The sequence below is a fragment of the Telopea speciosissima genome, chromosome 3 (genome assembly GCF_018873765.1).
Source record: "Telopea speciosissima isolate NSW1024214 ecotype Mountain lineage chromosome 3, Tspe_v1, whole genome shotgun sequence".
Classification (NCBI taxonomy): Eukaryota; Viridiplantae; Streptophyta; class Magnoliopsida; order Proteales; family Proteaceae; genus Telopea; species Telopea speciosissima.
The window spans coordinates 6,555,813-6,581,414 of NC_057918.1; the positions used below are offsets into that span (position 1 = coordinate 6,555,813).

General features: G+C 36.8%; 2 protein-coding genes across 3 annotated transcripts; one reads left to right on the forward strand and one right to left on the reverse strand.

Moving 5' to 3' along the window:
* The first annotated feature begins 963 nt into the window (after positions 1-963).
* On the forward strand, positions 964-5,904 carry LOC122656595. The gene is made up of 7 exons (XM_043851188.1): positions 964-1,684; positions 1,785-1,871; positions 1,962-2,174; positions 2,731-2,895; positions 3,109-3,162; positions 3,263-3,409; positions 5,280-5,904. The coding sequence occupies exons 1-7, from the start codon at positions 1,310-1,312 to the stop codon at positions 5,655-5,657; spliced, it is 1,419 nt and encodes a 472-aa protein (XP_043707123.1). The 5' UTR covers positions 964-1,309; the 3' UTR covers positions 5,658-5,904.
* Positions 5,905-8,506: 2,602 nt separating this feature from the next.
* Positions 8,507-19,836, reverse strand: LOC122656596 (glycosyltransferase BC10-like). 2 transcript variants are annotated; one of them, XM_043851190.1, is made up of 11 exons: positions 19,572-19,836; positions 18,778-18,894; positions 17,391-17,491; positions 13,505-13,576; positions 12,482-12,563; positions 12,281-12,361; positions 10,900-10,938; positions 10,644-10,709; positions 9,318-9,461; positions 8,849-8,977; positions 8,507-8,618 (listed from the first exon to the last, which is right to left on the reverse strand). In XM_043851190.1, exons 1-11 carry the CDS (start codon positions 19,803-19,805, stop codon positions 8,577-8,579), a joined length of 1,107 nt encoding a protein of 368 aa, XP_043707125.1. In that variant the 5' UTR covers positions 19,806-19,836; the 3' UTR covers positions 8,507-8,576. The 2 variants fall into 2 exon arrangements, with proteins under 2 accessions (XP_043707125.1, XP_043707124.1); XM_043851189.1 differs by having other exon boundaries at positions 9,318-9,467.
* Positions 19,837-25,602: the final 5,766 nt, after the last annotated feature.

Here is a 25,602-nt window from a genome sequence, read left to right on the forward strand (position 1 = left end):
CCATTGGGTCAGTCCGACCCTAACGGCCTAACTTGTATCGTATCGGATTAGGGCCAGGCTTGATCCTACAATTTTCGGGCTTATGTCGAACTAGCTGATCAGGCTAGGGGTAAGCCAATCAAACATTGGAGGTGGTTATGGACTTCTAATACTACAATCTATAATTAAAATTTTTTTTTTTTGGTAGAAATCTATAATTTAAATTGACGACACAAAAGGGTTTTTTTTTTTTTTTTTTTTTTTTGGGGTGGTGGGGTGGAGGGGAGAGAGAGACTCTGCCTGAAAGTATGCGCTCAAACACAAAGGGGCAAAATGACTGCCCCAACCCCAAGAAAGACGAAAATGCTGCCTAGACAGATGCTTCTGCATACTCACATTGACCCCGTGTTGACGCAGGGGCCATTTTTTATAAGTAATCCCAGAATTAAACTTATGACCTCTTAATTGTTACAAGTTGGTCTTTACCAACTAAACTAACCCCTTAGGGTCTTCTCTGTTTAATTCTGTAGAGCTGGGCAGCACCATTCCATCTTTCTATGATAACTGAAACCGTGAGATTTATAAGCAAGGAATTAGACCTAAAAAGACTGAATATAAAGAGGAGAAATAGATTTATAAGCAAGGAATTAGACTCAAAAAGACTAAATATAAAGAGGAGAAATAGATTAACGAAAATGAAATTGAAAGCCAATTCACTTAATTTCTTTTATAATTTAAAAAGATAGAATTACTCTCTAGTAAACCGGCACGAAGAACAACACCTTGGGGAAGTGAGAAAAAGGACACCCAAAGGCCAAAGCAAAGAACTTTGGGAAACCCAGAATCGAGTGTAAGTGTAATTCTTTCTTGTCTTCCTAACCAAGGCAAACAGAGTATAACAGAAATCAGAGCCCTCTGTCTCTGACCCTAAAAAACTGGAACAAAAGCAAAAGCTTCAGTTCTTGTATTGGAGACTGGAAACATCCACAAAGGGGTGAGAGATAGAGAGAGAGAGAGAGGCATTTGTTGTAATTTTGTTTCAAAAATTTGGGTTTCTTTGCTCACAGCCCAGTATTTATATCTCCATACCCACATGGGAAAAACTATAAAAAACTCTTCCAATGCGAGTTTTTTTTTCATCAGCTCGTGCCTGCAGGGTCTGTTGTCTGCCTGTCAGATACAAAACCAAGGTATCTGAACCTCGGAGAGAGAGTGAAGGGGGGGGGGGTGAGGATTTGTTAATTAAGGTGTTAAAAGCTTTGGAATTAGTGAGAAAGGGGGAGTGGGTGTGATCTGAATTGGGTTTTCTTTGAATGGTTATTCCGTTCGAATGGATTTAGTGGGAGATGTGTTTCTGTGGACAAAAATTAGGAATATATGGTATTTTTTTGTTGATTACAGAAGAAGACAATGCCAATGTATACAAAAACAAATGGTTTTAGCAGAAGAAACAATACCCAGAAATTCTTCAGTCATGGCTTCTAGCTGTTGCAAGATCTCTCCAATCATTCCCATTTTTGTTGGTTTTCTTATTGTTTCTTCTTCTCTTACTCCCGTTGTAATGTCGACATCGATTGCGTTACAAGACGATGAGCCCCAGCTTCAGACTAACCAGACCTTCCAACCTGGAGAAGAGTTGCAGAAATTGAAGAGAATAAGAGCTCATCTCAAGAGGATCAACAAGCCTTCTGTCAAAACAATTCAGGCATTTCCATTGTCTCTGATTAGCTTTTCAAGACTTGATTTTTATTTTTTCTTGTTCTGTTCTGGGTTTAATGAGTCAGATTTCTTGTTTGATACTGCAGAGTCCTGATGGTGACCTTATAGATTGTGTTCTATCACATCTACAACCAGCTTTCGATCATCCAGAGCTGAAAGGACAGAAGCCACTGGTATCTGAATTCTACTTTTGACAATAATTTGAATTTTCTCTTCCTTTCTTTTGTTACAAAAAATCTGAACTTCTGTTGTTCTTGTTGCAGGATCCACCAGAGAGACCCAAGGGTTATAATCAAACAGATTCATTGCCGGATGACTTTCAGGTGTGGACGAATTCAGGCGACTTTTGTCCAGAAGGAACAATTCCGATAAGAAGAACCAAAGAAGAAGATATATTAAGGGCTAGTTCTATTGGAAGGTTCGGAAGAAAAGTGAGAAGACCCATTAGACGCGATACGTCGAGCAGTAGCCACGAGGTTAGTATATTAAATCTGCAAATTTTTTGAAACACAGGAAATTCTTCATTCTTCTCGGTGATCCCAAATTTTTAATAAGCACAGAGAACAGAAGAAAATGGTGATTCAGATAACAAAATGGTTTTGCCTTGGAAGTCTTTCAAAAAACGCGTCTTTAAGGATTTGATATTGAAATCTGCAATTTACTGATTTTGAGAAATGCAAAATTCACTTGCCAAACTCTATCCATTCCCTGGGGAAAGAAAAGGTACTAGTTTTATACAAATTAACCATTTTCATGAAACAAAAAAGAGGAAGCTCAATTAAATTTTCCCTTTTGAAGATGGGTATTGTTTATTCCATTTATGAAACATTAATTCCATTCCGGTTTAAGCTTTATTCAAACTTTCATGGTTTCCTCTTAAGAACATTTTCATTTCACCCTCTTTTTCCGGAAAATTTCCATTTTTTAGGATAAAGTAACAAACTGGGTTTCTCTGTAACTTCTTCTTCTTCTTCTTCGTTTTCTTCTGTAGATCAGTATAAGATTATTGTATTTACAGATTGAGAATCACAGCATGCAGTTGGGTATGTAATGGGAGATCAGTATTTTGGAGCAAAAGCAAGCATTAATGTGTGGTCACCTTACGTAGCTAATCAGTATGAATTCAGTTTGTCCCAAATGTGGGTAATCTCTGGTTCATTCGGCAATGATCTTAACACTATTGAAGCTGGTTGGCAGGTAATGTACTAAAACTTTATTAAAAACAAAAAAAAAAACAATCTTGAATTCTTGATTAGTTGTTACTCCAATTCAATCTTTTTCATTTAAAAGCAGTTATTACAGTACTACCAACCTCTCTTTTCTGTTCAATTCAAGACTTGAAAAGTGGTGTTTCTAATCATCAAGTATAGGAAATTAAAGCTGTCACATCTTCATTTATTTTTCTATCAGGTAAGCCCTGAGCTGTATGGAGACAATTACCCCAGATTCTTCACTTACTGGACTGTAAGTATCTAATTTCATGAAATATTTTTCTAATTGACAAACTTTTTCTTAGTTAGGCTTGAGGATTAGTGCTAATCAATCTTGGTTTATTTATGTACAGACTGATGCATATCAAGCCACTGGATGCTACAATTTGCTCTGTTCAGGCTTTGTGCAAACCAACAATAAGATTGCTATTGGGGCTGCAATCTCTCCGAGGTCCTCTTTAAATGGTGGCCAATTCGACATCAGCATATTGGTCTGGAAGGTACTGTGATTCTTCATTCTAATCAAGTCATTAGGAAACAGATTAAGATGAATAGAGTTATTATAGAACTTAAAATTTGTCTTTCTAAGCATCACTATGCCTAGAAAAATATAACGTTTCACTATTTATCACTTGACAGCATAAATAGACATCTAAATAGTCAAATTTTAATCCAAGTAAAAAAAGAAAGTTGTTCAAATTCTCATCAAAATTTTAGTAAAATTATCAAAATGACATCTTTTGCAATTTAAGCTGCTTGATCTACTCATTTTAAGCTGAAATTGTACAAATAACCTTGTACTATCATGTGGCAAATAGTGAAGTATTATACTTCACTAGGCATATTGATGGGGGAAAGAAAACCTTTTTTTCCGAGGTAATCACATTAAAATCATTCTTTATGCATTCAATCTATGAAGGGGTATGGTGTCTATTTAATAGGGTTAAGTAAGGGGGTGTCAAACTATCGGTTCGATTTGGTTTCAATCAATCTGACTCTGAATCGATTTTTAGCATACATCAATCGATATAGAAACCAAACTATTAGTGGGTTCCATTTTTGGTCTTGTTCGATTTTGGGATTTTTTTTTCGGGTTGGCTTAACGGGCTCTTATTGATCCGTGATTAGGTTGTTATGATTTGTTTTGGTTTTCTATATGTATGTACAGCTTTTGGGTTGGGTTTCGTTTCTGGATTCAGTCGATCGGTTCCATAAAACCTAAACCGAATCTGAACTGGTAAGGGTTTGGTTTGGTTCAATTTTTGGTCGGTCCAGTCCGATTGATTCCGGTTGGAAATTAACACCTATAAATCTAGGATATGCAAATTAAGGAAATATAACATTATTCAGCCAAAAAGAGTTTTTTTTTTTTTTTTTTTCCTGTAGATCTGGGAATAATAATACGTTTCAAGAAAAGGTTGTACACACTGGGGTCGTTTAGTTAATGGACCCCAGGTGGCTAGATGACAGATCTCTTTGACCAAAAGAACACTTTGACTTTGATCAAATGATTTAAAATTTAAAATTTCCATCCTTTTATCCCTGATCGTCGAAAAGGAATATATCAATATACTACCTTGGACAACTCTGAATCTTTTGAAATCTGACTGGTAAGGACGGTACAGGGTCTACCCCATATGTCCGCGTAAAGTATCAATCCAACAAGCACGCGTAGGTTTGAATGACCAATATACCCTTGTGTGACTTCTTTTTCTCTTTGCATGATTATCTTCTTTTTACATATACATACAAAAGAGCAAAAGGATTCCCTGACGCATCCACTTGTCTTTTCCTTTTTTTCTTCTGCTTTTTATTCTTTTAACTGTTTTTTTTTTTTTTTAATTTAATAAATAAAATGAGAAAAGGAAGCACATGAAGCTGGAGGGGAGATTCTAGCGTGCATTTCTCACATAATGAGATTTAAGAGTCCAGCTCACATGGAATTCAATTTGTGGGACTCACATGGATGGATTCCATCTGAATTGTTGGGAGCCGTTCTCGTACACTCATGTACATGAATGTGAGGCCCAACTCGAGATTTAAGGCCTACCATGACACAGGATTTTATTGCACAATATCGGTGTCGGTTTCGACCGTTGCCCATACGGATATCGATATTGATACGGATCACCATTTTGCCCCTCAAAATTCCGATATGGTATCGGTCAAATATCGGTATCAGTCATGACCGATTCGATTCCTAAAACCATGCTAATACATTCTCTATTGTTTTGACCATGTAAATTTCATGTAAATGATACCATTCTTTGCATTGTCATTGGTGTGGCATGTAGATTCCTTCCTATACTGGCATCATGGGAAACTCCCTCCCAAAGAAAATTAAGTTTGTTTTTTATCATTGTTACACAGGATCCAAAGCGTGGGCATTGGTGGCTTCAATTCGGGCCGAGGCAACTGGTCGGGTATTGGCCATCTTTCTTGTTTAGTCACTTGAGGAATCATGCAAGCATGGTACAGTTTGGAGGAGAGATTGTGAACAGCCGTCCGTCGGGGTTCCACACGTCGACGCAGATGGGCAGTGGTCACTTCGCCGGAGAAGGTTTCAGGAAGGCTTCTTACTTCCGGAACCTGCAAGTTGTGGACTGGGATAACAACTTGATTCCTCCAGCAAACCTTCGGGTCCAGGCTGACCACCCGAATTGCTATGATATTCAAGGGGGACAAAACAATGTTTGGGGTAATTACTTTTATTATGGAGGTCCTGGAAGAAATGCTAGATGCCCCTAAAAGGAAATTAGTATATAGGGGTATAAAGAGAACACCTCACTCTTTAATTTTTTTTTTCTTTGAGTTTGATTCTGAGCTTTCTTGCTGGATCTTAATGGGCATGGTTGAGGGTATTCTTAGATTTGATTTCTTTATTTTTTTTTTCTTCTAACAGGTGATCCATTATTTATACCACCTTTAGGGGTTTATGTAAATTTGAAAACAAAAGGAAATAGTGAATATACTATGGTTGTGATTTATTTCTCTTTTCTCATCCTAGTTCCCTCTACATAGTGATGACTTTCTTAGTTGCAAAGAAATAGACAAAATGGAGTAAGAGAAAATGGGTCATGGGTCATGGGTCATGACTCTTATGTAGTAGTTAGGGGAACTCCTAAATGAACTTAACAGCCTCAACTACCATCTTAAAAGGAAACATTAAGAATGCATTAATTGATGATTTGATGTATCCAAAGATCCCATCTAGCTAGTTCCTTTGTTAAACCTATGAACAAAGAAAGTGGACCATGCATCCAGCCAAGCTTTGTGTTCAAAAACTTAAAGACCACCTCTTTATGTATCATCAATAATTAGTTTATAAAATTAAAAATTAGTTCTAAATCCACCCTTCATTAAATGAACAAAGTTTTCTCCGACTGGGATTATTCTTTTCACATGTATTTATTTGGATAGACAAATTAAATCCTCCTAATTCAATTTTTTTCCTTGGGTTGGGGGTGGGGGAAGATTTCTTCTTCATAAATCATCTATAGTAAGAAAGATTGATATGGGGTCATTGCTTTGAACAATGGTGAAATATCGATGGGTGAGATTGAGAACCAATTCCTAACTCACCCCTCCCAAAACCCTACATAGACGGGATTGAGTAATGACCTTTAAACATAGGTGGGGTCAATACTAGGTAATGGCCTTTTATATGTAGTAAGAAAGATGGAGTTAGGGATGGGCTTCTAGCTCATTGATAGGTAGCTAGACAGTTGAGTATAGCGTAAGTTCAAGGAAGGTCGAGAGTACAACCCTCCTCCCTCCACCCTCTTTGAAATAGTGGTAGTAATAACAATATAGTATTGTAGTTGGCCTTGTGAGCCCCCTTCTGGTCCCTTGTGGGTCCTTGTCTGAACCCGATGTGAGGCCTATAGCACCAAAAAGATAAAAAGAAAAATGGAGATGACTGAAGCCTTCTTTAGCTCTTCAAAGTTAACTTCTTTACTTTCTTCTTTTATTATTTTTTTCGTTCTGTTAATGAATTCACTCTATTCACCCCCTTTGTCACTACGAGTATGAGATAAACTGAAAATAGTAAAATAGTATGACCAGAGCCTGTTAATGGGGATGGAGGAAGGTAAAGAAGAAAGAGACGGTCAACTACTTCTTGCTTGAATCACAATTCACAAGCCAACATCTTCCATTGAAGAGTGGAATTATAAAAGTGGAACCACAAGCCTATTAAAAGTCTATGTTGAGTTAATGTTTCATTTATTGGGCTTCCATAGATCGAATCATTAATAACACAACTGATGGGAAAGAAATATTGCTTGTCAACCCTTACCAACATTTCTATTATTACGTAATTAATTAATTACATACGGATCATGGTTGAAGTAGTTTAGTTTTCTTTTGAAGAGTCTGTACGGTCCTGAACCTTAATGTACAGCAATTATTTTTTATACTATTTAAATAAATGGGATTGGTTTCATGCGTTGCATGCGCTAGCATCTCCTTGTGTCTCTCTTTCTTTTCGACAATAAGGGACAAATATCATTTGATAAGAGGGAGAAGAGGAAAATACTAGCGTACACTATGCAGAGCATTCTTTCTCCCTCATAAAAATAATCATTATTTTATTAAATTAAAACAAAAAAAACTGTTCTTTAACGAAAGTCTAAGAACAGGACTTCAAGAGTTATCTTACTAAGGCTCATGGATTAAGAAATTCTCACTTCACCATGAATTAAAGGAAACTCGGTTCTCATGCTATTAATTACCTTAGCAATTTTTAGTGGAATTTTGAAACTTCAGTGCTTGGCACAAGGGTGTGAATGGGGCCTACGGCTGTAGGTGGGCTGACATTGGTACAGCCTACAGTAAGCCTGAAAATGACTTTAAGTAATTAAAGTCAGGCCCATGAGCCAAAATTTCGGGTACAAGCCTGGCCCATGCCTGAGATTGGCCCTGGTCGTTCAGGCACGGATAATTGAAGGTCCTTTTTCATCTGGATGCTCTCTAACTGGAACTTACCACATGACATTGAACAGCACATCTAGCTGAAAAATTATCACCTCAATTTGTCTGCCCGTCAATTTCCTCAATTCCATCTAATATAGGGAGGTGGATCCCACCCGGGCAATGTGTTCGGGCAGGGGGTAAGGTAGTCATTTTTCACCCCTATTAGATGGAATTGAGGAAATTGAGGGGCAGGCAAATTGAGGAGCTAGGGTTCAGGTCGATTATTCTGGCTGAATCAAATCGGCCGAACCCGATCCTCATTCCTGTCAATCCAGAACAGCCGATCCATAGTAGATTTCTAGGGTTCAGGTTAATTCCGACAATTCCAGCTGAGGCCGATCCCATTGCCCATTCCGCAAATTTGAACCTTGGCTAAGGCCAGGCTAGACATTAATTTCAGATATTCCCGCTGTCCTAAACTACGCTCAGATTTCTGGCTAAATTAGACCAGTCCCACTTGAATATCTGTAAACTTTTACTTTCAATTTTGCACCAATAGTAAAAGCCCACCAAAGAAAACAAAATGGGAAAAAAAAAAATTTCCTCAGTTCAGAACTTGGCCCCTGAACTTACATTTACAAAAAGGCTAAAAAATTACATGTACTTATTCTTTAATTTTACACCTAATTTTACATGTTTTTAAATGAAGATTATTACCTGGAGGGAACTTGCAACAGATGCATGTCACCAAAATTATGATTCATCGGTTCCTTTATTGGAAACTCCCAACACAGACTGCGCAAGAGAAATCACCAGCACAAACAAATAAATAAATTGCAGTTTTGGTGTTATATAATAGAAATTAAAGCAACACATCCTTGTTATACTGAACAAGAGGACAACTACACACTCTACACCAGCCCATTGAACCAAAATTGTCCTCTGTTCAAGATACCCAGCTTGTTACTGTTTTAGACAGGTAGATATATCACCTGAAAGAATTATATTAGGATAAAATGGCTTACCATTTTAAGAAGCCGGAGGGCAGCAGGCCTTGGAAACTTCCTTGCAAAGAGAAAGCAATGTCCTTGCTTCCCTTTGATGCTGCACCTTTCTCTCCGATGTTCAGTCTCATAATATATGCTGTTTATGTTCTGCAAAACCCAAGAAAACCCAAGCCACTTGTTCAGTTAATTGATCACAACTCAGCTAATCTATAATATCCCGTTCTGATCAATGATTGAGTAGTAATATTCCTTTTTTCTACAATCAATATAAGGTATGAAGTCGATTCCACTTAGAAAAGTAATTTTTTCTGACTGAAATATATAAATTGACTCCAGTAATTTGTTCATTCTCATAAGTCTTACCCAGGTTCGATATGCATCTGATATCTAACCTTAGCTTTGGGAGGAGTTGATAAACATATAGCTTATAGATCAGATTGAATGAGACTCAAAAAATGGTTTGCAAGCACAGATTAAGTTTGATTACCTTTATTGATTTAATAAGTGCTGGAGTAGCATCTGACATTTTGTAAGTCACTGGATGCCACCCACGTCTTTTGCGATCTTTGGAGGATGAAAGATCCCAGGAAGCATGTGTCAAAGATCTCCGAGTAATTTCCCCTTCAAGTCCCTCTTGCTGGAATGAAGAAATTGAGAGATACATAAAGGGAGTGTGGTATATGAACTTAGGAATGTTTCTGTACTTGAAATTCTGCGCAGCACTAAAAAACACAAGTTTATAGGACTTGGGAGTAGCCCCGATCAATGACAAACTATGAGAGAATCGTTTAAGGTGGTATGGTCATATTCAATGGAGGCCTAGTGACGCCCCAGTAAGGAGAAGTGATATGATTCCGATTGAAGGGGCTAGAAGAGGTAGGGGCAGACCTAAAATGACCATAGGAGAAGTGGTGAGGAAGGACATGCATAGGCTAGGGCTTGTTCAAAGTATGACCTCGGACAGAGCATACTGGAGGTCGAGGATCCATGTCGCAGACCCCATTTAGCTGAGATTGTCCTAACGGGTTGGGCAGTGCCTCTTTCCTCTTACTATCTTTCATTTTTCTATTTATTTCCCATCTTTCTTTTGTCCTTTTTCCTTTTTCACCCCTCATCTCTTTCCCCATCTCTCCTCTACCATCTTTTCATTTTTTGGTTAAAACTGTGTTTTCCATACTTTGTTTGTTTGGATCCATGTAGCCAACCCCATTAAGTTGGGATAAGGCTGAGTTTGTTGTTGTTGTTGTACTATAAAACACAAGTTCTGAACAGAGTAGTTATTTGATATTGTTGTGGGCAATCAATTTCTAAGTGGGTTTAATTCAGTAAATCATTGTGCCATGTCAACATGCTTCTAAACAATAATTTAAGTTTTTAGGCTCTATGGTAAATCTATCATAATTATTTTTAGATGTATCTATGCTGAGTTTTTATTTTGTAACCAAAATGCATTTTACAAATAGATCAAGTAGAAAAAGGGAATTCTTACTGTTATGATAATAACTCGGTGCCATACATTTAAAACTAAGGGAAGTATGTAGTGTTTTACCCACACAAGTTTCTAAAAAGCAAAATAACTAGCTACCTGCTCCATGACAGTAGAAGTTACTCTTGTAAGAAATTGACAGAACTGCCTCCAACTGATCATGAAAGGACATTCATGTAAGTTAAAATCCAAAGCTGGTTCCGTCAATTTTCATAAATAAGGTTGCTTTCAGCCTCTTAAAAAATGTACTAATTTTCTGCAGTAAATCCTCCACAAACACAATATCACTTTAAGGCTTGGAAACTAGAGAATGAGAAATCAACTTACTGCCAGCAAGGTCTGAACATAATGTTCATCTGGTATACAGTTATGCTCCTTTGAAACATCTGCCGGCTGCAGAGAAAAGAAGTTTAATAGTGCTAAGTTGAAATCCCAATTATTTATTACTGTTTCTTGCTCATAGCTGAGTTATATCTTCCTCATGACAGCAAGTACTAAGTACATTTCATATGACGTTGCAACAACAAATACAAACAAACTGCGTCTAGAATAGCTGATTGACTGATGAAAAATAAGTACTTACAAGAGGACGGTTCCGCCAAAACTCAGGTAGTGACCTCGTCTGCACAATTATCAATACAAAGGGTGTAAGGAATCATAGAGAGAGAAAAACAGTAAATCTTTGACAGGTAAGGACAAGGATAATATAAAACAGAGAAATTCAGAACCAAGACTACATTTCGAATTTTGACTTCGTATACAGAGAAATGGAAACCCAGAACAGCATTTGTCACCAAACCCTCATCTAAGGAATTGAAACTACAGGACAAATCAGGTTCACATGATGGAAAATGGATAATAAACAGAGACAGGCAATACTCAAGAAATGAAGTAGATATTGGTGTCAGTATTGAAGAGGAGCTGAGTTTGATGATTAATGAAGATTGAACAACAAATAATTGGTAGTGAAGAAGATGAAGACAAGCCATCCCTGGCTGTCATATTATAAGACACTTATATAATGTGCCAATGAGAAGAATTGGAAGCTTCTTCCTATTTGGTGTTTTGAATCTGAGGAAGAATGAAAGATGTTCAGATGGGGTATAAGAACTATCAGACTGCATACTAGATTGAACCGGTATAATCTAGAAATTGAAATCCAGAGGAGGATTGGAGATGCTTGTCAATGGTGGATAAATGTTTACATAGTACCCTAGCAGAGTCAGAAATTAAACAGGCCTACTTTGGGTTAGTAAAGATAAACCAAAATGCTGAAGAGGCAAGGTTCTTGTGAAAGCCAGATTACTCTTGATGATGGTTTCCAGAAATAATGCATCATTGACGGTTTGTAGGAACAAGTCAATTAAGTGAGAAAGTTGAAGGTTAACATCAGATTACATGGGAGAGGCACAGTCCCCTCATTGGCCATAGAACAGGTAATGATTTACAGGAAAAGACTTGGTTTAATCAATTCCAATAAGTATCATCTCATAACATGAATAGGAAATACTTGATCGTAAGGCCCATTATACAGCACATAAAATATACGATGACTTTGACACATCAAGATTTTTAAACTTGGCATTCGTCGTTCAGATCATCCCATCCATTTTGGTACTGAACAAGAATGATTTGATCTGGTACACAGAGGATAGGCTCTATTTGATAGGGGGGGTTTTTTTTTTTTTTTTGTCTCCTGTTTTTCATTTTTGTATAGGTTGATCCCTTGTCTGGCGTTTAGAACATCCCATCCATATTGGTAGTGGACAAGAATGATTTGATCTGGTACACACGAGGATTGGCTCTATTTGATATGGCTTTTTTTTATAGGTTGATCCCTTGTCTGGATCGTTCATTCCTGAAAGATCCAGACTGCTTTTTCCTGAGACCAATCAGTCCAATGATACCAATCCTTAAATCCTTGTTCATGCTACATAAAAGGTTTGATCAGCAAGGTGACTTACTCTGCAATGCTGCTGAAACATTGAGTAGACCGTATTGTCTTTCATTACAATCTTAGCATGCTTTCTCGTTAAAACAACCCACTGAAAAAGGAGACCACGTAGACTCAGACAAATGCATGCCTCAGGAATATGTAGAAGAAATATCAGTTTTTTCACCAAATTCAAGCAGTATCTGAATCCATTAAACCTTTGAATTATTACCTGAGATCCTTTCCTCCAATTATGAACAGGAATAACAGGATGCATTTTTGGATTGTAACGACTTCCTTTTGTATCAACAAAGCTGCTTCCAGCATTATAGAGCAAATGATATTAGAATCTATAGCCCATTCCACAGATATTTTATTTTGTAAATAACAGATTTAAGTAATACTTTTCAGATAAGATACTTAGTCCCTAGGACAAAAATTAATGGATCAAAAGGCGTACAAGGAAACCACCAGTGATTTTATGAGTCCATGACTAGTGCTTTTCTTGATTGTTGTGAATACAACCTTTCATTACCAACATCTTTTTAATGGACTACGAATTCAGCATTCCATATAAAACATTATTTCTCGAGACGATATACTACTCAGATTTTTTAATGTTCATCATTCTTTTGTAGTCAATATTTTGACAAATATTATTTGAACACCAAGGTTACATGCAGGTATTATTCTCTCTTGCCAGGTTGGCCTTTTGCACTAAAAGGATTCCAAATGTCATTCTAATAATCCATTACACTCTCAGCAAAAGAGGAATCTTTTGCATAGTCATACACTCGTACCTACCTTTAACTTCAAGTGGGACTTGGAGAATGCTTTCCCCCTTTTGTACAGTTTTGTTATAGACATTTGTTATTGTTATTGTGGTTGTTTTGGGTCATTCACCTGATAAATTTCATGAGCAGAAAAGGTTCTAGGGGTATCTGAGTAATTACACTAACGCAGTGCATGTATTTATGTAAGTATCCCTAGATACCTTTCTGGCCACGTGATTTAATTGGGTGAACTCACCAACTCACCAGAGGGTGATGGAACTTCCCCCCTCCCCCAGCTTTTTCTTTCTTTCTGGTAAGCAAGAGGAAACTTTATTTGTATCTATTGTTTGCAAAATGAAGGTCATTGTTCTATAAATGGCCCAAAAGCCACACAGAAGAGCATTTCACAATAAGAAAAACCAAAGGAATAACTATAGATTATCACTAATCAACACAATGGAAGAGTACGATCAGTGACTCACCTGTCTACAAAGCTGTTTGGTGTTGACATGATATAATCATATGTATGGTTGTAGTTATACAAGGGTAAGCAGCTGCCATGAGATGAAATAATACAATTAATAGCTGGTTAACTAATAATTTTGTTACTAACTTCAAATGTTAGCAATTTGTAAGTAAATGAAAGTAATATCACATAGTAATGAGTTAAAATGCATTCCATAAAGGGAGAAATCAAATAAGCACAGGTCTGCCACATGGCAGGACATGGGTAGGTCCATGTGATAGAGGACCCGATACCCAGATCATTGGTGAAACTTTAGCATCTGCCATAAGATGAAATAATACAATTATTAGCTGGCTAAACTAATAATTTTGTTACTAAATTCAAATGTTAGCATGTTGTAAGTAAATGAAAGTAATATCACATAGGAATGAGTTAAATGCATTCCATAAAGGGAGAAATCAACTCTGCCACATGGCACGACATGGGTAGGTCCATGTGATAGAGGACCCGACACCCAGATCATTGGTGAAATTTCAGCTCAAAATGAGCAAAGGAAGTGTCAAAACCATAAAGATGTCATTTATATTTTTATTCATTTCTCTTGTGGCAATTTCGGAACAAACTTCTTATCACTTTCCGTATTCATTTTGTTGAAATATACCACTGAGATGGTGACAGTGCTCCGGGACATGGAGATACCCTTCTCCCACCACACGGCAGATCATAAGCGCTAAATGTCTCTAGGCATAGCGAGGCTCAAAAAGCTCCCTTTAATGAACAGTAGGATAAGTAATAAAACCACAGATTAAAATACTCGATCAAATATGCTTGGTTGTGTAAGCGAGGCATGGAACAAATCTTAATTGAATCATGTAATGTTTATTTTAAATATGATAGCAAAATAGAACATTTATCGATAAAACTAGAAGCTATAAATGACATAACAGAATCCACCAGCTCCAGAATCTCTTCCATCTTTTCAGTATTTTCAATCTGTTGGCTTCAATCCTCATTTTCCTTAACTCTCACACATTTTAGATCAGATAGTTCACTTTCAAATATGGTTCCATATGCAAGTTGAGATATAAGCTGACATAATCAACATCAGATTCAGCTGCTTCTTGCTAATTAAAGCATTGTAAGCATGTGTCGCACTACTTGTGGACATAAGGTTTACTATGGGAATCAGCAAGCTGAACCCATCAAGACATAATGACTGAGGTCCAAAAATATCAAACAACCTATCAAAGGGCCTCAGAAAGCAGATTCAATAGGGTGGGTTTTGCGCAGCTTTTGACGACCTGAACCCATCCAAATAAAGCCAAATCATGACCCAGACCTGAAATGTGAACAGGGCAGCAGATAATGGGGATAGACTCAATAGGAGAAGAAAGAAAATAAAGGGAAGGTGAAGAAATATAGGATAAGAATAATCAAAACCTTTATAAAGGTAATGCTTAGCTGTAAACTAAACCCCCTATGGGACAACCAAATGAATTCTGAACCAAACACAAACTTAATTACGTCAAACTACAGCCACCCCGCTAGGGGTGGAGCATGGTAGAACCTCCCATTATCATCCCTACAAATGTAGACACTTTCTTGATGGTGGAGCCAACTCAAAGCCTTTCATGGGCTCTACCAACTTGAAAGTTAACCAATTTTGCCTGCTGTCTCTAAATTGAATTCATAGAGAAACTCAGATTAGTTTGACCAGTATTACTGCATGTTATTTGGCTGATGTAGATCGAAGCATGAAGAGGAAAAGGACTAAAATAAATTTCAGGAAAAATTACTGTTCATGTGGTACTGTTCACGAAGACTGGTCGAGTGGGGGGCTCTTAAGGGCCTGAGGTAATCCTCCAAAACTCACCCCTGATTGATGAAAGGGTGCTGATATCAGAGACCTCGAACCAGCAGCAGAAATAGATACTATAGAAAACAAGATCTTCTAGAAGAATCCATCAAGGAAACTACCAGTCCAGTCCTCACTGCTGCAACTTCAGACCTTTATAACTCTGCATCCAGCCATTGAAATCAAGAGATATTTGGAGCACAGCATCCCCTTGTTAAGGCCTACACTCGACCGCAACTTTGGAGCAATTCTGGTGGCTGAATTTGAATATCTACAATAAATTTCTATTTTTGAACTTAGTTTTATTTTCATTTTCCTTACCATATCTCAGTCTCTAGCCATCAATTGAGCCTGAATTGTAGAGGACTGATTCACTATACTATTCTGTCCATTCGATGGTAATTCCTTCCCTTATCCATTGATTGTTTTTGTGGTATTTGATTTCAAGTTTGAATCTGGAATGTAGGCTCTGTTTTGAGTCTGCGATAGGAGTACTTGTCTGCTGTCATGTGTGTCTATTGTTGGAGTTATTCCATATGTATGTTGGGTGTTATGGGGGACTCTTAAGGGTCTGATGTGACCTTGTTTATTTACTCATATGTAGTTTCTTTTTATTGTTATAAGTCAGAAACCAGTACCTATACTTGGCTGTAATTGTTTCCTACTTGGGGTTAGGGTAGTTCCTACCTAGCCTTACAATAATGGCGGGCCTTAGTTTCAATTTCACTTTAGGAAAACTATATAGCTTCTCGTAGTTCTGATTTTGAGTAAAAGAAGTTTCTATTTTGATATCCTACTGAAATTGGGAGTTTTTATTGACAACTCCCTAAGTTATAGTGTAGATTTTCTTGGAAGCCAAGTGTATTAGTTTCTAATTTCAACTAGAATCGACAACTCCTGAAGTTATAGTGCAGGTTTTCTTGGAAACCAAGTGTGTATTAGTTTCTAATTTCAACTAGAATCAAAGAACAAGAATGTAATCTCATTATTCAGATAGGGGCCACTCTGTTGTAATTGAGACATCTACCAAATGAGACTAGATTAACTCAACTCAACTTAGCCTTATTCCTTTATCCCCACCAAATGAGGTCTGCTACATGGATTCTGTTTTGTAGTTCAACTCTATTCCAAGCCATACTTGTTGTCAACCCTAATCCATGAAATAGGTTACTCTTTGCGTTTTCTACTGGTATGGGCGATCAACAGATTTCCTTCATAGTTTCCTTTCTTTCGATTTAATGGTTAAGAATTGCTGATGCCAGTGCTATTAAAGAAGAAGGTCCTTATCTTTCCAGTTATATCTTATGTTATATTTTTTAGCACTGCTATGAGGACCATAGAGTCAGGAACCTACTCAATCTCATACTATGATTGGTCCGCTTTATCTGGGTACGGAAAACTATTTAGCCTGATTCTTTACAGAATTAATAAATAAATAAAAGAGAATCGAAGAGTCACTATCCAATTCAAGGGTCAGCCACCAAGAGGACCTTGGACTCCTCATGTTTTCCTATATTTTTCAATTCTAGCACTTCCCTGGTTTCTTTTGTTCAGGTTCTCTGAATTTGAATTGCATTCTTGAATCCACTACTCCTGTCTCACATTATTTTTCTCTATTTACTTCACACCATATCTGTCTCCATACCCTAATCACATTGCCCTGCAAACCATTTTACATTATAAATGCTATGATCCGTTTCCTACCGAATTCTATTTCCTCAAACTTCCCCAAAACCTATATCCTTCCTCAACTTCTTTAAAACCCTAAATCTTGTCGATGAATCTTGATGTCTCTTTGATGGATCTACATTTCTCACTAGCAGGTGGCCCACCGAAATTGTTCTTACTTATTGAAGTATATCAGAAGAACACTGGAAGCAACATTGGAAGGTGCATGTGGAAGATGCACATTCCAACAATGATGGTGTTTTCAGTGATTACTGGTTGGTGGATGCATGCATAGAACTATATTACAGGAACAGCAAAAGGTATTGGATGCAAGCAAAAGATACAGTCCATTGCACCCATTATTAAGATCAAATCTCACCTGTCTGATAAAAAAACAAACCGGTCATTAAATGGATCCATGAGTGCATTTTTTAGCAAAAGTCGCTCTGCCTGGATCATGCTTGCTTCCCCCCAATCTACCTGGAGCAGAAGCACAAATAAACGCCCCATGAAAAAAAAGAAGTCCATGAAGTAGATAAAAAAAATTGTGATCCATAGGAGCAAATTAATTTGATTCCAAATGCTTATAAATGAAACTCATAAATATCACAAAGGACACTTAATCAAGGTCATAACAAAATTAGCTGCCGAAGTACTTATTTATACCTGAACCAGAGCTCATCTCATATTGCGATTGAAATAAAATCAGTGTGGGTGAGACCATGAAAATATATGGCAATATATGTAAAACCTACCATAACTCTGCAAAGGAAAAGCAGGTTGTAATGTTTGAAAAAGCAATCTTTGTGAAACCTTAGTCTGGGCAGAGTTTATGTCTGAATTTATGGTATAAAACATTTTTAATCAAAGTGATGTTGAGTGTGCTCAATTCTCTTCAATTATTTTATAGTGCACAGCAAAACTTCCACTGGGGAAATTCTGAATATCATCAAGCCTAAAGTTGAATTGAATTGATGAGAACAGTGGAGATTGAGACTACTACTCATTTTGATATCGTCAAGTATGATCATATGCAGTGCTCACATCATGCATTCAAATTTCGGCTTATTCGGTTACATGAGATGCATTGATAAAGGACTCCTGCCTGCGTTTCGAGTTTCCTGCACAAACCCTTCTTCCGCTTTTCTCTTCATGCTTTCTTTTAGTGTTTCAGTATACTATAAGTTAGAACTTGGTATTAGAGTTAGGAGGTCAAGTGTTCGATCCCTGGGAAGTGAAACGAGGTTTCCCGACAGATTCTCCCCTCGATGCCATGTGATGTGTTTCCGCATGAGTGTGTGTCACATGCAAGGTCGTGTATGTACAGGCCTGCACATGCGGCGGGGGGGGGGGGGGTGGGGTGGAGGGGGTGTTGATATACATTGCTGTTGCCCTTAGTTAAAAGTTCAAGTTTGGGACAAGCGGTTGTAATAGTTCCACCTCTAAGCCAAAATGGCTCCCCCATTGAAGCAATTTTTTCCCCCTCTGGTTAAGCTTTTCGAAACGATGTATCATTAGAATGTTCTGGGCTCCACATACTTAGAAATGTATACAGCTATTGCCAAAGCACTAGTTTCTAGTGGCACTAATTCCACCAGAAATTAACATTAACCCTAAAAAATAGAATCTCATCATATATTAACAATTTCAAATGTAGAAAGCAAAGAAAAACACAGAAATCATGAATAATAGCAAACTAAAACAAAGATCTTAAAACAATTCCTGTGTTCATCAATTCAAGTCTTTCCAGTCAAGAATCAGCAAACCTGTATACTCTCATTAATCTGGCGGCCATAGAAGTATGCTGATTTTGTCGTTGCGTTATTGAACGTAAATCCAGGCCTAGCATGGACAAAAATTGAAAATCTGTTCTCCCTATCACCCTGCAAAAGATGGAAATTCTGCTCATGAAAGAGAGAAACAACATGAATATACTCAGAGCCTCTTTCTTTACAACCCCTAGGAAACTCTAGGTGTATGCATCTGAGAACCAGGAATTGTTCAATCAAACCAAAAGGGAAGCACTACTAAGTTATGCTTTATCCTTGTCCTGCACATTACTACCATAAGCAACATCACAGAAGCTTTAATTGAATGGAAAGTTTCCGAAAGTCAATTCAACCCCTGGTAATTATGTTCGGTCAAGAAACAAAGTAACGAAATGGAAAGTTTCCACAAGTCAATTCAAGTTGCTAAAATTTCAGGAGCTTCAGTGAAGTTGCTTATGGTAATTACTAATTGATCTAATTATCTGATGAATGCTGGTTATATGCAATCTTCACTACAGTCCGCATAATTGATGCACGATCAGCGCATTCTAAGATCTAGATAAGTACCAAAAGAATGACAATAGCACATCTTGCGAAGGCGGAAGGATAACAGAACCACTTTACATAAATTCTGTTGAGACATTCTTAAATGTCAGCACTACAGAAAATGGCGGTATCCATGAGCAACAGTAATGTCAAATGCCAATATAACAATTTGGGGAGGAAAGTGAAGAGTACGCGAGAAAACAACACAAAACAATTTCAATATAACAGAACCAGTAAAGAAATACCTGAAAAAATGAATCCCATACAATGTCCGGATGAAGCCGGTTCCGTGCAATAAAAAGAAAAGCGATCTTAGGCCTTTGAACGAATGGAGGAGACGACGAGAATATCGTTTTGATTCGACTATAACGAGTCTGTGTCAATATTAAACTTCCAAAACAAAAGATCAACAAAACCACGGCAAAAAGCTTTCTGTTCCATCGACCGAGAAATTTATTTTGAGTGCTCCTTCGCTTCATCTCTTCTTAGTTAAGTAAAAAGAATCTTAAAGAATTATCTCTCATTCTACTGTTTCAGCTTATAATCGATCACTTCCGTTTCATCTGAAATCGTTACCAAGATTCTCATCCGAGGCAATTATAGACCAAATCCCCAATGCAGAGCAAGCTTTGTACATTTTCTTCAGAAGAAAACGAACATATTTCGACCAAAACGTGAAATGAGAGACAATTGCCAGATTCAATCATAATAAAAGCTTCAGTGTCACGCCAGAAGAAATTTCGCGGAGAAAAACTCCACCTCCGAAGCTTCGCTGCTTCAACTAAAGGACTCGTGATCATGAATTTCACACTAGCTCCTTCATTTTACCAGATTGAAATCTAGAGCTCAATGGAAGAATAGATTAATCTTCACAAGGAATTCGATATACGGATCTTAAACTTGTCTTCAAAAGTCCAGGCAGTAGTATCCAGTTAAAGAATAACTAAAAACGGTCAGAGAATCGGAATTCGGTTTTTCTTTTCCTTTCTTTATCACGGATTCCAGCAGAAATGGAACGAAGAGATAAAGCAGACAAATAAAGAGAGAATTGCTTGTGAAGCAATCCAATTTGCATTTGCAGAAGTTTCTTAAAGATTCACAACCATAGAAAGAAAGAGACTATGTGAGTGCCTCTGGCAACTGAACCTTAAGCTTGACTTTGAGGAATAGACTTGTAGAGTCTTGGCTTTTTGAATAATGAAAAATAATTGCGCGCCGCACGAGATACAGCGTTAAATGACAATTACACCCTTGCGATCGAAATAAATTAACAGAATTACCGGCTCCTAGTTCCTACTTCGTACTACGTCGGTACTACAAAGTCCAAATTAATAATCAATATTTTATTTCCACCCAAAAAAAAATTGAAAATCAATATTTCAAGTTGGAACTTGGAAGGTGATTTCTACCAAAGAAGTTTGTTTATTTTTGCTGTTTTTTAAATTGATCTCAAATGTACATAAAAAAATGCGTTTGTCATTTTTTACGAGTAAAATAAAACTGAAATTTTAAAAAAATTATTCTTATCTTTTAAACAAAGTTATTTAATATTATAACAACTTATTGCCTATGTATCAAAAATATTAATCTTTAATTAAGAAGACATGTTTTACCCAAAAAGAAAAAAAAAAAAAAAAGAGACATGAATTGGTCACACAATTTAGGTGTGATATTGTCTTTTTTTTTTTCCACGTCTAGACATAAGTCACACAATGGGTGTTAGCTTATGGTACATTGAAAGTATACTTTTAGATACATTTTGTTGGGATTAGGAATCTCCCTCATCATGGCCATTGATACACCATCAAATTGGCATTGAAAGGGGTAGTTTCAATTTTGTCAATGAGGAGTGAGAGTGTAATGATGGTCCAAGAATTTAATCACAAATGATCACATTACCGATAAAAAAGGAATCTACACTTAAAGGAATTTTTGCCATTTTTTTATGCTCATGAAGAATTTTTTTGGGGGAAGGTAAAATGTACTCATTAAGATGATGACATGAATCACTGTGGGGATGTATTCGTTTTCCTCCCTATAATGTGATAAAAATTAGTTTCATTTCAAAACAAAACAAAAAATAAAAAAATAAAAAAATTTAGTAAGCAAGGGGAATTTTTATATCTTGTAAAACTTTTTTGTTTTATTATAAACACGTGATTGATTTAGTTATTTTTACCATTAGATAGTTTGAACATCTTTTAAATTTGTTGCACCCAACTGTATGGATTCGTTTAAATGGAAGATGATTTAAAACAATGAGAGGCACTATGTTTTCAGGTCTAGAATTATCAAATCACAATTCAATTCAGTCCCATCCCATTTATGATTTAGCATAAATACCCTTATAATCCTCATCTAACCATTGAAATGGCCAATAACACTTCTCCACGTTGTTAATAAATCATAGGCTCACAAAAATTAGACTATTCCCCTTATATTTTAAACATAGTAAAAAAAAAAAATTAAGTTTTCCACTTATATTGCTTATTTTTTGTCATATAAGAATATGGTCATCCTATAGAAGGGGAGTTTCTTGAATAGCTAACATTTCAAATTTAGTATCTTATCTTAATTACATGGTCGACTATGATTAAGTAGTGAATCTTGTTATTTAGAAGATTGACCTTATAATGACAAACTGTTATTTTTTTTTTTCAAAAGATATTTGTTAGCTTCGCGACCCACGAGTCAACTGTAAAGTAACTATTCAACTACAATAAAATCAAATTTATGCTGCTCTAAAAAACCTTTGGCCTTGGAGAAAACTAGAGAAAATAAAACATTAATCATATTAGCCCTATTAGATTTGGATGTCCTTATTACTCTCTCTCTCTCTCTCTCTCTCTCTATATATATATATATATATATATATATATATATATATATCTCATTATCATTAATTTCCTCATTACCATTAATAAATATTAATATTTTTCAAAACATTTTATAAACAATCTACAAAAACGTGCCAAGGATTCAGATTTTCTCTTTTTGATATTATCCCTAAGGAAAGTGCGTTTCATGTTGAGCATTTATTTTATTTTATAACCAAACACCATGAATCTAGCACAATGATACATACTGAGGGAGACATCAATTGTTGGTACATCAAACCTATAAGGTCTAATTGTAACAGTAAGGATCTCTCAGATTTAGGGGTCATTCATAAGCTACCAATGAGAATTTTTTTTTTGTGGTAAAACTATCAATGAGAATCTTGCTCCTCAACAACTGATAGTAGTCCATTCAAGATTTCTATATGATCCAGTTCAATGTACACAATATATGAACCCTCACACCTGTGTCTCATAATCAATATTTTTTAGAGCACATAGTGTGATGGCTATAAATATAGAATGTCCAATTCCATTCCTAACTGTGAACAATTCTAATTTAAGACCTTTGGACAACCAAAGCCCATTAAAATCATGAAATCATATACATAAATAAATATTGGGAATTAGTTTTCTGTCTGGGAGTGTGGCCTACACCAGCACTCCCTTGTGTCTATCTCTCTCCTCCGCAAAACAAGGGGACAGAGGTATCTTTTCATATGGGGAGGAGAGAGATAGACTAATGGGAGTGCTGGCGTAGGCCAAACTCTCGGACAGTTCCATAAATATTTTACTAATTAAATTTTTAAACACATTTCCAAGACAAATGTCGTTTTCTGTTGTAAAATTTCAAACACAAATGTCATGTGACATGTTTCAATCCATTGGTGAATCGACCCCAAAGTCTTTTTGTTAGATTCTTAAATTGCACAATGGAATACTCAACTCGAAGACAACTTCTAGCATAGTTGATTGGTACCTTGCTAGTATTGTGCAGATGTCTTATGAGGTCACAAGTTTGGCTCTCTTGTCTTCGTTGTGTGCTTTAAGACAACCTCTCTTACTCCCCCATCATCTATAGTAGTGGTAGTTCAAAGCCTCATTCAAGAAATCGTCAATCCCAATTTTAATTTCAATCGATTCAAATTGATCAATTCAAACTAAATTTCTAGGGTTCATATCAATTCCAACCTGATTTGGTTTCAGTGAAGACCGATTCTATTGTCAATTCTACTTACTTGAACCCTATCCCTAACCCCTTTAGTGGTCCAACTCCACGAAACAGCATAATCATTGGAGTTGGGTTCAAGCAAAGTTCGATGGGGAAAGTTTTTCGTCCCCTGAGGAAGAGTATTCACCCACCATCTTAGGGTCTTAATTACTCCCTCTATTGTATACTCCCTCTATTGTATGGAATTGAAAATACCCATTACGTACCAAAACATCCAAACACCCTTGAACCTCATAGTGAGCAGAAGTTTCTTCGTCGCAGGTGAAGAGAAACTCGATCCAAGCTTGACTGCCTCAAAGGGCAAGTTGAGTTGAGTCAAGAAGACTCAGAAGTCAACACTTGAACCCGGGCGAGGTGGGCATATCTCAAGGTCAGCAAGCCAAGTCCCCACCCTAGAAAGGGAAGAACCAGATACCACCGTGCCGCTGGGCCTGTAGCATAAATAATTTATAGAATCTCAACTACTATAAGGGTTATAGTTTATAATTATTAGTGACATAATACAAGGCAAGATGCAAATTGACATTTATATAAGAAAATCATCTTAAGTAGATAAACCGCTACTATCCTAACCAACCCAAGCGTTATAAATAGCATTCAGATAGGAAAAATTATATATTAAATGTAAATGAATCATTAAACACTTTTTTATGCACATAGGAATTTTATTAATCGAAGTAATGCACACAATGACCTCATTGGTAGTTAAGACTTTTGTTTTTTGGTAGAAAGATTGGTAGTTAAGACGAAAACCAGAAACAAACAAGAGTAAGAGGTGCTTCCCACCATCAATTAATTAATTTAAACATGAGTTAGAGAGAAGAATAACGGTGGACAATTACATAAAAAGCTTTATTTGCAAGGCGGCCCATCTCATTGGATAATTTGGTATAATGATGTAGAAATTTTGATCATTGGATAGATAAAATGGATTAAGCTCCTCTCTAGGGAGCCCAGCACAACATCCAGTTGTTGGACTGTGCCGAACACATTCCTAGGTATGTGCCAAGATATGTGCGGCACAACCCAACCCTTGGATGATCCTTGGGCATGCTCTGGGCGCTGAGCTCCTTGGAGAGGAGCTGAACGCTTTGGATTAACCACATGTGAAATTTCCTAATCTAAGTCAATAAATTTTCTTATCGTATATAATGATATGCATTCCATTTATGTCTCATGCACTGTAAACTCTCTCATATATAGTCAGATTTCAAACATCCATTTGTTCTTGGTTAGATAATTTGGTTAAAAAAAACTCATTTGTAGATAATCGTGTAATTTTACCAATAATCTATCCGTCTTTAATATACATATAGAGTCAAAAAGACGAATACTTGTAGACAAGTCTAATATCAGAGAAAACAATTCCTAAGGCTAACAAACTTTGTTCTCCTTATCAAACCAATTAGCCAAATCCAGCGAGTTCATCCTAATTTCTAGTTCTTTGCATTTTATCTCCAATGCTTCTTGTATTCTTTATTGCAATCCCTTTGCTTTCGTTTCTTGAACGCATCCTCAAATATCAAAATCCAAGTATGTAGCAACAAAATGATATCACATCAATCATTGACGATTCGACATGATTAAATAAGGGGATATATGGGGATTTGGGTCCTCTGTAGCACGACAGGGAATGTAGCACACCATCCGATGGCCCGTAGTGTTTGGGCATGCAGCCCAACACACAGGCGGAGTGTTGGGCTACATGCCCAAGCACTGTGGGCCGTTGAATGTGCACTACACTCCTTGTCGTGCTACAGAGGAGCCCAACGTGATATAGGGTCACCCTAATCGTCATTGTGTTACATTACCAAACCGCCAAACCAAGCCTTGGAGTACAATCAGCCCTAAGGTTACCCATTGGAATATTGGGAAAAGAAATCAAGGAAATTATCATATGATGCAAAAAAATTCTTAGTGTGATCATCTTGCCCTTTGGGCATAAGCTAAAGAGTCGTCTGCACTTATTAAGCTAAGAATATAATTATTATATGGGAAAAAGATCCCTACTTGATGGTGTTTCCTACACCCCTCACAGGCACTATGAAGTGACACCTCTGCCCCCTATTATATTAAAGAGGATGAAAATCCCATTAGAGGTCACGATCCATACAAATTCATCCATCAATTCTGAAATGGGAAGAGTAATTGATATTATAGAACCAGCTATATTAGGAGGCCACCAATGATAGATTAAATCCTAGTATT

Excerpts from the sequence above, each read along its gene's own strand:
- LOC122656595 (XM_043851188.1), top strand. The coding sequence starts at position 1,310 with ATGGATTTAGTGGGAGATGTGTTTCTGTGGACAAAAATTAGGAATATA. Across the intron at positions 1,685-1,784 it reads CTTCTGTCAAAACAATTCAG|AGTCCTGATGGTGACCTTAT; the intron begins GCATTTCCATTG and ends TTGATACTGCAG. Across the intron at positions 3,410-5,279 it reads TCAGCATATTGGTCTGGAAG|GATCCAAAGCGTGGGCATTG; the intron begins GTACTGTGATTC and ends ATTGTTACACAG.
- LOC122656596 (XM_043851189.1), bottom strand. The coding sequence starts at position 19,805 with ATGAAGCGAAGGAGCACTCAAAATAAATTTCTCGGTCGATGGAACAGA. Across the intron at positions 10,939-12,280 it reads TGTTTCAGCAGCATTGCAGA|ACGAGGTCACTACCTGAGTT; the intron begins GTAAGTCACCTT and ends ATAATTGTGCAG. Across the intron at positions 9,468-10,643 it reads ATGTTCAGACCTTGCTGGCA|CAAGAGGGACTTGAAGGGGA; the intron begins GTAAGTTGATTT and ends TCTTCATTCCAG.